At 28.1% G+C, this 11,507-nt stretch overlaps 2 protein-coding genes across 2 annotated transcripts; both read left to right on the forward strand.

Annotated features, from left to right (window-relative positions):
- Positions 1 to 840: 840 nt before the first annotated feature.
- Positions 841 to 3,911, forward strand: LOC111288702 (putative nucleoredoxin 1). Its single transcript, XM_022879701.2, has 4 exons — positions 841 to 1,026; positions 1,618 to 2,097; positions 2,219 to 2,695; positions 3,026 to 3,911. Exons 1-4 carry the CDS (start codon positions 913 to 915, stop codon positions 3,698 to 3,700), a joined length of 1,746 nt encoding a protein of 581 aa, XP_022735436.1. The 5' UTR covers positions 841 to 912; the 3' UTR covers positions 3,701 to 3,911.
- A 4,995-nt stretch (positions 3,912 to 8,906) lies between these two features.
- Positions 8,907 to 10,386, forward strand: LOC149519334 (cell morphogenesis protein PAG1-like). Its single transcript, XM_089758866.1, has one exon. The coding sequence runs from the start codon at positions 9,055 to 9,057 to the stop codon at positions 10,384 to 10,386; it is 1,332 nt and encodes a 443-aa protein (XP_089614992.1). The 5' UTR covers positions 8,907 to 9,054.
- Positions 10,387 to 11,507: the final 1,121 nt, after the last annotated feature.

Raw genomic sequence — 11,507 nt, forward strand, 5'->3', positions numbered from 1 at the left:
AAATTGGTTGTAAAGTAAGCTCATCAATTTAGGAGCTTCTATTTCTGTTTTATTCCATAATTCAAAAGCAAAGATGTTTCCGTGGTCGAAAAAAATGCTGATAACAATAAGAAGTCGGCTTCTGGATTTCCGGTTCTGTTGTAACTCATCTTGCCTTTTTTATCCGATGTGATCGTCAATTTCATTTACGTTTTTGTCTAGCAGTTACATTTTACGTTTTAGCTTTTTGCAGTTCAACCGAGATGAAAATAAGTTTCCGGTATCAACATATTTGAATATGCTTTGTCTGTGTAGGTAGATTGGTAATTCCTGTAGTTTATTTATATTTTTATTGTTTTGAATTAAATACATATAAGATTTAAAAATTAGTTTTATAATTTATGTTTAATATATTAAACACTAAATAAATATTTTAAATTTTCTTAAATTTATATATAATTTTTACTAAAATTTTAATTCATAACTCATAAATTTTATACCGAATGAATATTTCACTAGTTTATTTATTCTTCTTTATTCTTTCCTTAATGACAAAGTTTGTAATATTTAAAAAAAAAAAAAAAGAAGATAAGATCAGAAGACTTAGAAATGAAAACGTGGAGAAGTCAACAGTTAAGCAGGAAACTCCAACGAAATTACATTAAAAAACAAACATGATGCGACATCCCTTGACGCCATTGGTCCCCATGGACTCTCGGCAACGTGGATGTCGGCCTTGCCTTGCCCCTGCCTTCTTTGTCAAGAAAACAAAAAAATGAAAATTCTAGAAGCGTCCGGACCATTTCTTATTCCTCCTTATGCTATATGCTATAAATCAGCAGCTGAAGGGTGCAGTGGCTTAACGCTGTTACCTTCACTCATCACCCAAAAGAAAAAAAAAATTACCAAACCGAAAATTTTTCTGTTTCGACAATGGCTGAGGCTGAAAACAATGTTGCTGAAACGATCAACGGTGATTGTCACGATTTTAAGTCGCTTCTGTCTTCTTCAGACAGGGATTTCCTCGTCCGTAACAACGGTGATCAGGTAACTAAGTCCGGTAGAACAAATCTTTCTTGTCTGATTTTTGTCTTCTTGTAACCTTTATCAATGTTTGATTAACAGGGTTTTTTCTTTTAGAAGAGGAAAACAGTTGAGTTTAGGATTTTCCTTTTAAACTCTCTGTGCTTCAGTTTTAATCTTCTAGAAGGGAAAGCTGGGAAATTACATTTTTTGGGAATGAGTTTTGTTTCTTTTAAGATTAGATGTAGTCAACTGGGATAATGATTTACGATGTTTTCTGAACTGGGTTTGGAGCTTTCCATTGGCTGCCTAATTCAAATGAAATTGACGAGTTATATTGGGTAAATATTATACTTTTCAATAATAATAATCATATCTGTCTCTTCACGTTTATTTTAATATGTTTTTTCAATGACTGGACCTGATGAATAATAATAGTGTGAGATCTACTGTTGTGATTTTCGTTTAAGGTATATGAGCTTTATGGTTTGTTGGATATTATCCTGTGTATTTTAGTGGGATCTGGATAACTGTCACTGTTGGAAGGTTTTTTCTTTTCTCTGTTCTTTGCGGTAATTATGTTTGGCAATGTAGCCTGAGATTTTCATTTTACAGGTTAAAATTGACAGTTTGAAGGGGAAGAAACTTGGATTGTATTTCTCAGCATCATGGTGTGGTCCGTGTCGAAGATTCACCCCTAAGTTAGTGGAGGTGTACTCTGAACTCTCTCCCAAAGGCGATTTTGAGATCATTTTTATCTCGGGAGATGAAGATGAAGAGTCGTTCGACGGTTACTTCTCTAAGATGCCATGGCTTGCAATCCCTTTTTCTGATTCAGAAACACGTGAGGGGTTGGATAAGTTGTTCAAGGTGATGGGAATACCTCATCTTGTGCTCTTGGATGAAAATGGGAAAGTCTCCACTGATGACGGAGTTGGGATCATTCGAGAGTATGGAGAGGAAGGGTATCCTTTCACCCCTGAAAAGATCCAAGAATTAAAAGATTTAGAAGAAAAGGCCAGGACTGAACAGTCCATAAAAACTATCTTGGTTTCCCGTTCACGCGACTTTGTAGTTACATCTGATGGAAACAAGGTAACTTTGATAACTGTGCTGATTGTTTACAACGCAGTTGTAGTTTTTATGGCTTTTTTGGATGGGTTTGAAATTATCATTGCTATCCCAATCTGTACTTTGTTCTTTATTTGTATACTAGGTACCTGTGTCTGAACTTGAGGGGAAGACTGTAGGTCTATATTTTGCAGTGTCTACCTTCAAGCCATCTGCCGATTTTACTGCAAAACTTGCCGAAGTTTATAAGAAATTGAAGGAAAAGGGGGAGAATTTTGAGATTGTTGTGATATCCCTTGATGATGAAGAGGAATCTTTCAAGGAAAGCTTTGTGGCACCTTGGTTGGCAGTGCCTTTCAAAGACAAGAGCTGTGAGAAATTGACTAGGTACTTTGAGCTCTCTACCCTTCCAACTATTGTTATTATTGGGCCAGATGGGAAAACTCTTCACTCTAATGTTGCTGAAGCTATTGAAGAACATGGGATTCAGGCCTATCCCTTCACCCCGGAAAAATTTGCAGAGCTTGCAGAAATAGAGAAAGCAAGAGAGGCAGCACAAACTCTGGAATCGGTTCTGATTTCAGGGGATCTGGATTTTGTCATTGGGAAGGATGGTGCTAAGGTATGGTTTTTAGGTTTCCTTAGATGCTGCTAATTCTTCAATATCCTCTCAACCTTAAATTCTGTTTTAACCAAAATGATTTGACCTTATATTGATTTGGAGTTTCTTCAGCATTTTTTTAGCTTCACTTTAGTCACTAGTCATGCATTAGACCATAGTTTTGTCACTACACACCCCACCATATTCTGCCCGCATTCTCTTTCACAGCTCTTTAACTATTTTTTCTCAAGTATTTCATGCTCCATACGAGTATAAGCAATGGTTGGCAGCAAGGCTACTCAACTCAGCCCCCATATTTCTGATGAGTAATCAATTTATATCCCATTTCAGGTTCAGGTCACTGACTTGGTAGGGAGGACTGTTCTCTTGTACTTCTCAGCACATTGGTGCCCCCCATGTCGTGCCTTCACTCCAAAACTTGTTGAAGCATACAACAAGATCAAGGCAAAAGATGAAGCGTTTGAAGTGGTTTTTATTTCTAGTGACAAGGATCAAGCCTCCTTTGAGGAATATTATTCAGAAATGCCCTGGCTGGCACTTCCTTTTGGTGATGCTAGGAAGCCATTGTTGAGTCGCAAATTCAAGGTCCAAGGCATCCCTATGCTTATTACCATCGGACCAACTGGAAAAGCTGTTACAAATGAGACCAGGAATCTGATAATGGACCATGGGGCCGATGCTTATCCTTTCACTGAGGAGCGTTTGAAGGAGATTGAGGCGAAGTATGAGGAGACGGCAAAGGAGATGGCAAAGGAGTGGCCTGAGAAGCTAAAACATGAACTGCATGAGGAGCATGAGCTGGTGCTAACTCGTCGCAGGTCTTACTATTGTGATAAATGCAATGAACGAGGACAAATCTGGTCATTCTACTGTGAAGAATGTGACTTTGATCTGCATCCAAAGTGTGCCCTGGAAAAAGATAAAGAAACCAAAGCTGATGAAAAGGAGGAAGAAAGTCCAAAGGAAGGCTGGGTCTGTGATGGGGAGGTTTGCAAAAGAGCTTGATGAACTTTATCCATGGGTTTGGTGGTGCAATTTTCTATTTTTCATGTATGTTTTCAGTTATGGCAGTGGTAGTCTACTCTATGGTTTGTTTCTTGTTGGGCTTGGAAATACTTGGGTATTGTAGCAGTGGTGCTCTATGGTTTTTTTCTTATGAAGCTATGTCATATCTTACGAGGTAATAAAAACTTTGAAAGCGGGTCTTAAGTAGCAATGGTGTTCTAAACTTGAATGCATATCTACTGTGAAAAACCTGCAGATTGGGTGCTCCATGTACTGTAGATTGGATTGCACTGTCCACTCCACGTGTTGATTTCTTTTTTAATTTTTTACATATTTATTATAAAACGTTTTTGGGGTTCTCATAGCTTTCTCTTATTGGTGCGCTCTACTTCTTTATTTTTTTTAATATCATATATTTCTACTTTTTATATTTAATTATAAAAAATTTTAAAATGAGACAATTTTTTTGTTTTTGGTGGGACTCTTTTTCGGTTTGGTTTTTTCAAATTTTTTATGTATTTTATATTTTTCCAATGAGGGCTGGGATTCACTTTTTTTGAATTTTTTTTTTCAGTTTTACATTTTTTATATGTTTTCATTTTTCTTTATATTTTCTATAAAAAAATTTTTGAAAGTAAGATTCACAATTCTTTGTGCTTTGTGGGACTCTCTTTTTTTTTTTTTTTTTTTTACGGTTTGTCTTTTAAAAACTTTCAAATTTTTTTATATATTTTATTTTTTTATTTCAAAGGGATCCATTATTTTGGGAGAAACCCATTATTCTATTATAATTTTTTTTTGGAATCTGTTTTTTTTACTAATCTTTTAGGGTGGCGAGGTTTTTTATTTCGAAGGGATACATTTCTTAATTTTTAAAAAAATTTAATTATTTATTATATATTTTTATTACTTAGTTGATACAAAATGTTGTGTTTCTTTTTAATTAAGTTTTGATTTTATATATTTTTTCATTTTTTTTATATTTAATAAATTATTGTTTAGATTTTAATTTTTTATCAATTTGTCAAAAATATGTGAGTAACAAATAATTTATTTATTTTTTACTTTTACTGTTTAATTTTTTTTCTTGTTGATAAATTTTTTATTTTTATTTAATAAATATATTTGAAATATTTTTTTAACTGATGAACAAATTTGATATTATTATTAAATATATTATTTTTAGTTATTTTTTATATGATATTTTAAAAATTATTAACGAGGAGGTCAACGTCATATCTTAATTTAATTTTTTTGTCCTTTCTTTTGGTTTTTTTTTTCAAATTCATGATATAAATTTGTCAAAAAATAATTGTTGCCGGTGTTATGTGTCAACTTAATTTTTTTTATTTTTTTCTTTAGTTTTTTTATTCCTGTTTTTTCCACTTTTCTATTTAATAAATATTTTTTATTTATTCTTTTATGGGGAGGGTAATTTTTATTAATAATTAGAATAACTTTGGTACCTTCTTTTGTAATTAAATAGTTTTGTATAGAAATATATTAATGGATGTATCAACATGATATCTAGATTTGATTTTTTTTAAAATTTTTTAAAATTTTATAATATAAGAAAAATGATCTTCTTAATCAATAATATCAAATTGGCTTTGCAAACAAAAAATCACAATATAATAAAAAAATTAAATATAAAAAAGTAAATAAAAATAAAAATATATAATACAAATTTTACAAGAAAAGTTAATTACCAATGTAACGTGCAACTCAACTTATTTTATTCCATTATTTTTTATTTATTTAATTAGATAATTTTTTAAGAAAAAATCACTTATTTATACTCGTGTCATCATTTTTTTTATTTTTTTATATATTTTAAATTAGATAATTGATAACAAAGACAATCGATAAATTAATTTTCAAAAAAAAAAATTAATAGTGATACGGGTATAAAATAACTCACATCCGATAAGTTTTAATTTATTTGAATCTAATAGCATTATTTTACAAAAAATTAAGACCAAATCAAAAATAAATTATGGTGTTTTGTTTTACCTTAATTATATATATTAAATTATAGTTTAAATTATTTATTTAATTTTATATTTATATATGTATTATATTAATAAAATTATTATTTAATATCTTAATTTAATAAAAAATTATATTTATGCATAATTAAAATGAAATTCATTTATTATATAAATTTAATTCAATTTTTTTGTTTGATCTTCATTTAAAGTCTCAACGTGCCATTTTTTTTTTTTCTCTTTTCTCTTTTAACTTTTTATGGATTTTTTATTTTGATAAATTTTGTGACAAAAAAATATAGATGCCTAAGTGATACCCGATTTATTTTTTTTACTTTTGATTTTTTTAATAAAGTAAAATTTATAATAAAATGAGCTTATTCATAACAATGACAAAATAATTTGTATAATACCCCAATGAGCTTTCCTTTACTTTGTTTTTTTTTTTTTTTTTTTTTACTTTAACCCCAATCTTGCTTTTTTTTTTTTTATGATTTTCACATGGCAGTCCATTTGAGTTTTTTTTTTTTAGTTTTTCTTTTTGCATTTTTTTAATAAGATAATTTTTGTAACACAATTTACAATTTTATAAATATGTCAAAACAATTCGTATCTCATGATTCTTTATTTATCTTAATTCAACAAATGGATGATTTTCAAAAATCAAGATTGAATTACGGCAAGTTAAATTTTTAAGAAAAAGATAAGATTAGATAAGAAGTGTGTTCATAGTATTTTGTTACGACCTATTTTGAAGTGTCTATAAAATATTTTTTTTATTTTTTGTTTAGTTATATTTATATATATATACATACATATATGTATTCTATTAGTAAATTAATTATTTTTATTTTAATTTAAAATTTTTTTATTTTAAGCTTAATATGATATGTCAATGTATCATCCTCTATTTGCTCTTTTTTTTCTTTTTATAACTTAATTTTAGTTTTTTTTCAACTTTTTTCATTTACTTTTCTCTCACTTTTTACTTTTTTTTTTTTGGTGTTTTTCATATTTTTTGGACTAATTTAAAAGAAAAGTTGGTCAATTAAGATATACATGTTTCATCTCCATTTATTTTTCTCTCATTTTATATATTTTTTAAATTGGATAAATTTTGCAACAAAAAACAATAATTAGATATGGTAAAACGAAAAAAATTTACTCGCAATTAGATCAAATAATTCAAAACATGACTCAATGGAATAACAGAAAAAAGATATAAAAAATGAAAATAACACAGGTTAAAATTGTAGCAAAATAAATAAAAAATATTTTTTTTGCATTAATATGAATTATGACATTTAATTTTTATGAAAAACATAATATAAATATACGAATTCTTAATATTTTATATAATACGATTACATGAATTGACATGTCTATCTGTGACATTATGTGGACACCTTTCTAATTATATATATAAATATATGTGTGTGTGTATATATATATAACGTTATGAATGCTTTTTAAAATATGATAAAATATTTAATGCAATGTTAGAATTTAAAAAAATTAAAATATGGTAGTTGAATTATGGATTTGTTAGTTAATATGGTGTTTACTTCTAATATAATTAATTTAAAATGATGATACGTAATAAATAAATAATATTTAAGTATTATATTAGTTAATAAATTTATAATTTAAATACTATATTAAAATTTTTTTAAATTTATGCTTCTCATTAGATATTTATTATTCAAAACCATTCGTAACATTAATCATAAAAAAATAAAAATACTATTTGCAATACTAATTTCCCTCAAACTTTTGATCATTGGTATATAATCTTAATTATTACAGGACGTTTGGTTCGTAAAATTTTAAATTTTGAGAAAAATATGATCTTTGAAAAAGTATGATTTCGAAGAAAATGTAATTTTTTATGACATCTCATTTTTAAATTCCTATATTTAGTTAGGAGGAATATGAGATTACTTAATCATTTTTTTTACTATAATGTCTTTCACTACATAATAAATCTAGCAATTTGTTAAATAAAAATAATTGACAAAAAATGCATTTAAAATTGTAGAAACACAATATTCAACTGGCTAATTATAAAAAAAAAAAAATAGTCATCAATTATTACATTAATTTCATGCAGTAATTGATTATACACTTGTTTTAAAAAAATTATAATAAATAATTATTGCGTTTAGCTTTTAAAAAATATAGTAATTGATTAATTTAAAAAAATTATAATATACAATTATTGTGTTTATCCTAAAAAAATAATAATTAATTATTTTAAAAAAATAATAAATAAGTATTGCATTTACTTTCAAAGAAATTTAATAATTAATTATTTTATTAAAATTATAATATATAATTACAGCATTTATGACTAAACAAAATACAATAATTGATTATTTTAAAAATTATAATGAATAATTGCTATGTTTATTTTTTAAAAGATGAAATATTTAATTATTTTAAATAAATTATAATAATTAATTATTACATTTATTAAAAAAAATACAATGATTAAACTTTTTATATATTTTACAAAAATTACAAAATATAACTAGTACATTTAATTTTACTGAAACGCAATAATTATTTATTTTACAACAATTCATCGGCATTGTATATATTACAAGTAGATAGCTAAAAAAATTTTAGATCCATCGCATGGGTCCCATCTCCAATTGTTCCTTCTACATTTTATTTGGTCCCTTCATTTCATAGCGTTGATCCCATCTTCAATTAACGCAGGAGAGACTCATATTAGCTGCTGCCACATATCAACTACTTCAAAAAAGTGGAATGGCATGCGAAAAATAAAAACACAGTAAACGATTATAATTATTGCATTTCAAAATTTTCAAAAGTAATATTCAGTTAGAAAAATATAAAAAAAAATTATTAGTAATCAAATACTATTTTTTTATTTAAAGAAACGTGGTAAATTTTATAATTACTGTATTTTAAAATTTATAATTTTGGTATTTGAATGAAAAAAATTCAAAAAAATTCATAATTATTGTATTTTTTTTTTATCTAAATGTCATATTTGACATTTAAAAAAAAAAAACTCAAATGCTATCCCACATTTTGCAATAAACATAACATTAGTGATATTTATTTTTTCTTAAAAAAATTTAAATTTCATTATCATACATTAATTTTTCAAAAAATAAAATAAAAAATAATTTTTTATTCAAATTAAATATGAAATAAAGTTTTTTTTTAATCTTAAAATACCACACAAAAGTAAAATTTTAATTCCTAAATTTTTGAGTACTGTTAAGAGATTTTTTCAAGAATCGGATACATCTAATAAAACATGAAAATTTAAGTACTCAACAACAACACTCCAAAGGAAATTCTGGTGAAGATATCTTGCATTCTGCGGTTGGGATGCACGGTGTTAATGCTAAAGAACTTCAGTCAGCTTTGCAAGGGCATCAGCAGCACTCACTTACTCATGCAGATATAGCATTGATTCTACTTGCAGAAATTGCATACGAGAATGATGAAGACTATCGCGAGCACTTACCTCTGCCCTTTCATGTCACATTTGTTTCAATGGATAGCTCTGAGGATTTTGTACTGGAGCACTGCCAGCATTTGCTTGTTAATCTACTATACTCACTTGCAGGTCGGCACTTGGAGCTGTCTGAGGTTGAAAGCAACGATGGAGTGAACAAGCAGCAGGTTGTCAGTTTGATCAAGTATGTTCAGTCAAACCGAGGGAGCGTGATGTGGGAGAATGAGGACCCTACAGTTACAAGGACTGAGCTTCCTAGTGTTGCACTTCTGTCTGCACTTGTTCAGAGTATGGTTGCTGCAATCTTCTTCCAAGGAGATCTTCGTGAGACTTGGGGTATTGAGGCACTCAAATGGGCTATGGAATGCACGTCAAGACACCTTGCCTGTCGTTCTCACCAGATCTATCGTGCATTGCGGCCTAGTGTTACAAGTGATACATGTATATTACTCCTTCGTTGCCTACATAGATGCTTGGGAAATTCAATACCTCCTGTTCTGGGCTTCATCATGGAAATTTTACTGACCTTGCAAGTAATGGTGGAGAACAAGGAGCCAGAAAAGGTGATTCTCTACCCACAACTCTTTTGGGGTTGTGTGGCCATGATGCACACAGATTTCATTCATGTCTACTGCCAGGTTCTTGAGCTTTTCTCGCGTGTGATTGACCGTTTATCATTCCGGGACAGAACAATTGAAAATGTTCTCCTTTCCAGCATGCCTCGAGATGAGCTTGATAATGTTGATATTGGGGATTTTCAGCGTATGGAATATAGGGGCTATGATTTGCCAAAAACCAGTGGCAATCTGCCAGTATTTGAAGGAGTGCAGCCCCTTGTTCTTAAAGGACTCATGTCCACTGTTAGTCATGGTGTAGCAATTGAGGTCCTCTCTCGTATCATAGTGCACTCATGTGACTCCATTTTTGGTGATCGCGAGACTAGACTACTGATGCACATTACAGGATTGCTTCCCTGGCTTTGCTTACAGCTCGGCAAAGACCCGTTGGTGGGCCCAGCTTCACCACTGCAACAACAAGACCACAAAGCCTGCTCCGTTGCTGCCAACATCTCAATTTGGTGTCGAGCAAAATCATTGGATGAATTAGCCACTGTGTTTATGGCTTACACCAGAGGTGAGATCAAAAGCATTGATAATCCCCTTGCCTGTCTCACCATTATTGTCCAACGAATGGCTCCCTAAGCTTTCCATTATTATTATTATTATTAAAGATATATTTTTCCATTATTATTATTATTATTAAAGATATATTTTTTCTTTACTTTTTTATGTGATAATTTTAAAAAATAGTAACGAGGAGTCAATGTCATATCTTAATTTTATTTTTTTTGTCCTTTCTTTTTTTTTGGTTTTTGATCTTTTTACAAATTCATGATATAAGTTTTTCTAAAAATAACTATTGCCGATGTTACGGGTCGACTCAATTATTTTTTTTCTTCATTTTTTCTTTAGTTTTTTTTCTTCCTTTTTTTTTTTTTCACTTTTATATTTAATAAATATTTTTATTTATTCTTTTATGGGTAGGGTAATTTTTACAATAATTAAAATAACTTTTGTACCTTCTTTTGTAATTAAATAGTTTTGTATAGAAATATATTAATAGATGTATCAACATGACATCTAGATTCGATTTTTTTCAAACTTTTTAAAATTTTATAATATTAAAAAATGATATTTTTAATCCATAATATCAAATTTGTTTTTAAAAAAAAAACAATATAATCAAAAAAATTAAATATAAAAAAGTAAACAAAAATATATAATATATAATATAAATTTTACAAGAAAAGTTTATTACTAATATCGCGTGATAGCTCAACTTTTTTTTATTTTATTACTTTTTTATTATTTTATTCCATTCTTTTTTGTTTATTTAATTAGATAATTTTTTAAGAAAAAATAATTTATTTGTACACATGTCATCATATTTTCTTTTTTTCTTTTTTTAGTCAGATAATTGATAACAAAGACAGTCAATAAATTAATTTTGAAAGAAAATTTTTAATAGAGATATGGATATAAAATAACCAACATCCGATAGGTTTAATTCGTCTAGATCTTATAGGTGTTTTTTTTCTTTGAGATCAAATTGAGACTTTTTTACAAAAAAATTAAGATAAAGTCAAAGATGAGTTTATGATGTTTTGTTATACCTTAATTATATATGTTAAATTATAGTTTAAATTATTTATTTAATTTTATTTTGATATATGTATTATATTAATAAAATTATTATTTAATACCTTAATTTAATTAAAGAAATTATATTTATGCAAAATTAAGATACAATTAATCCATTAGAT

This window comes from Durio zibethinus, chromosome 4, assembly GCF_047325235.1.
Source record: "Durio zibethinus cultivar Kanyao isolate XHJ-2024 chromosome 4, ASM4732523v1, whole genome shotgun sequence".
NCBI lineage: Eukaryota > Viridiplantae > Streptophyta > Magnoliopsida > Malvales > Malvaceae > Durio > Durio zibethinus.

Excerpts from the sequence above, each read along its gene's own strand:
- LOC111288702 (XM_022879701.2), top strand. The coding sequence starts at position 913 with ATGGCTGAGGCTGAAAACAATGTTGCTGAAACGATCAACGGTGATTGT. Across the intron at positions 1,027-1,617 it reads TCCGTAACAACGGTGATCAG|GTTAAAATTGACAGTTTGAA; the intron begins GTAACTAAGTCC and ends TTCATTTTACAG. Across the intron at positions 2,098-2,218 it reads TTACATCTGATGGAAACAAG|GTACCTGTGTCTGAACTTGA; the intron begins GTAACTTTGATA and ends TTTGTATACTAG.
- LOC149519334 (XM_089758866.1), top strand. The coding sequence starts at position 9,055 with ATGCACGGTGTTAATGCTAAAGAACTTCAGTCAGCTTTGCAAGGGCAT.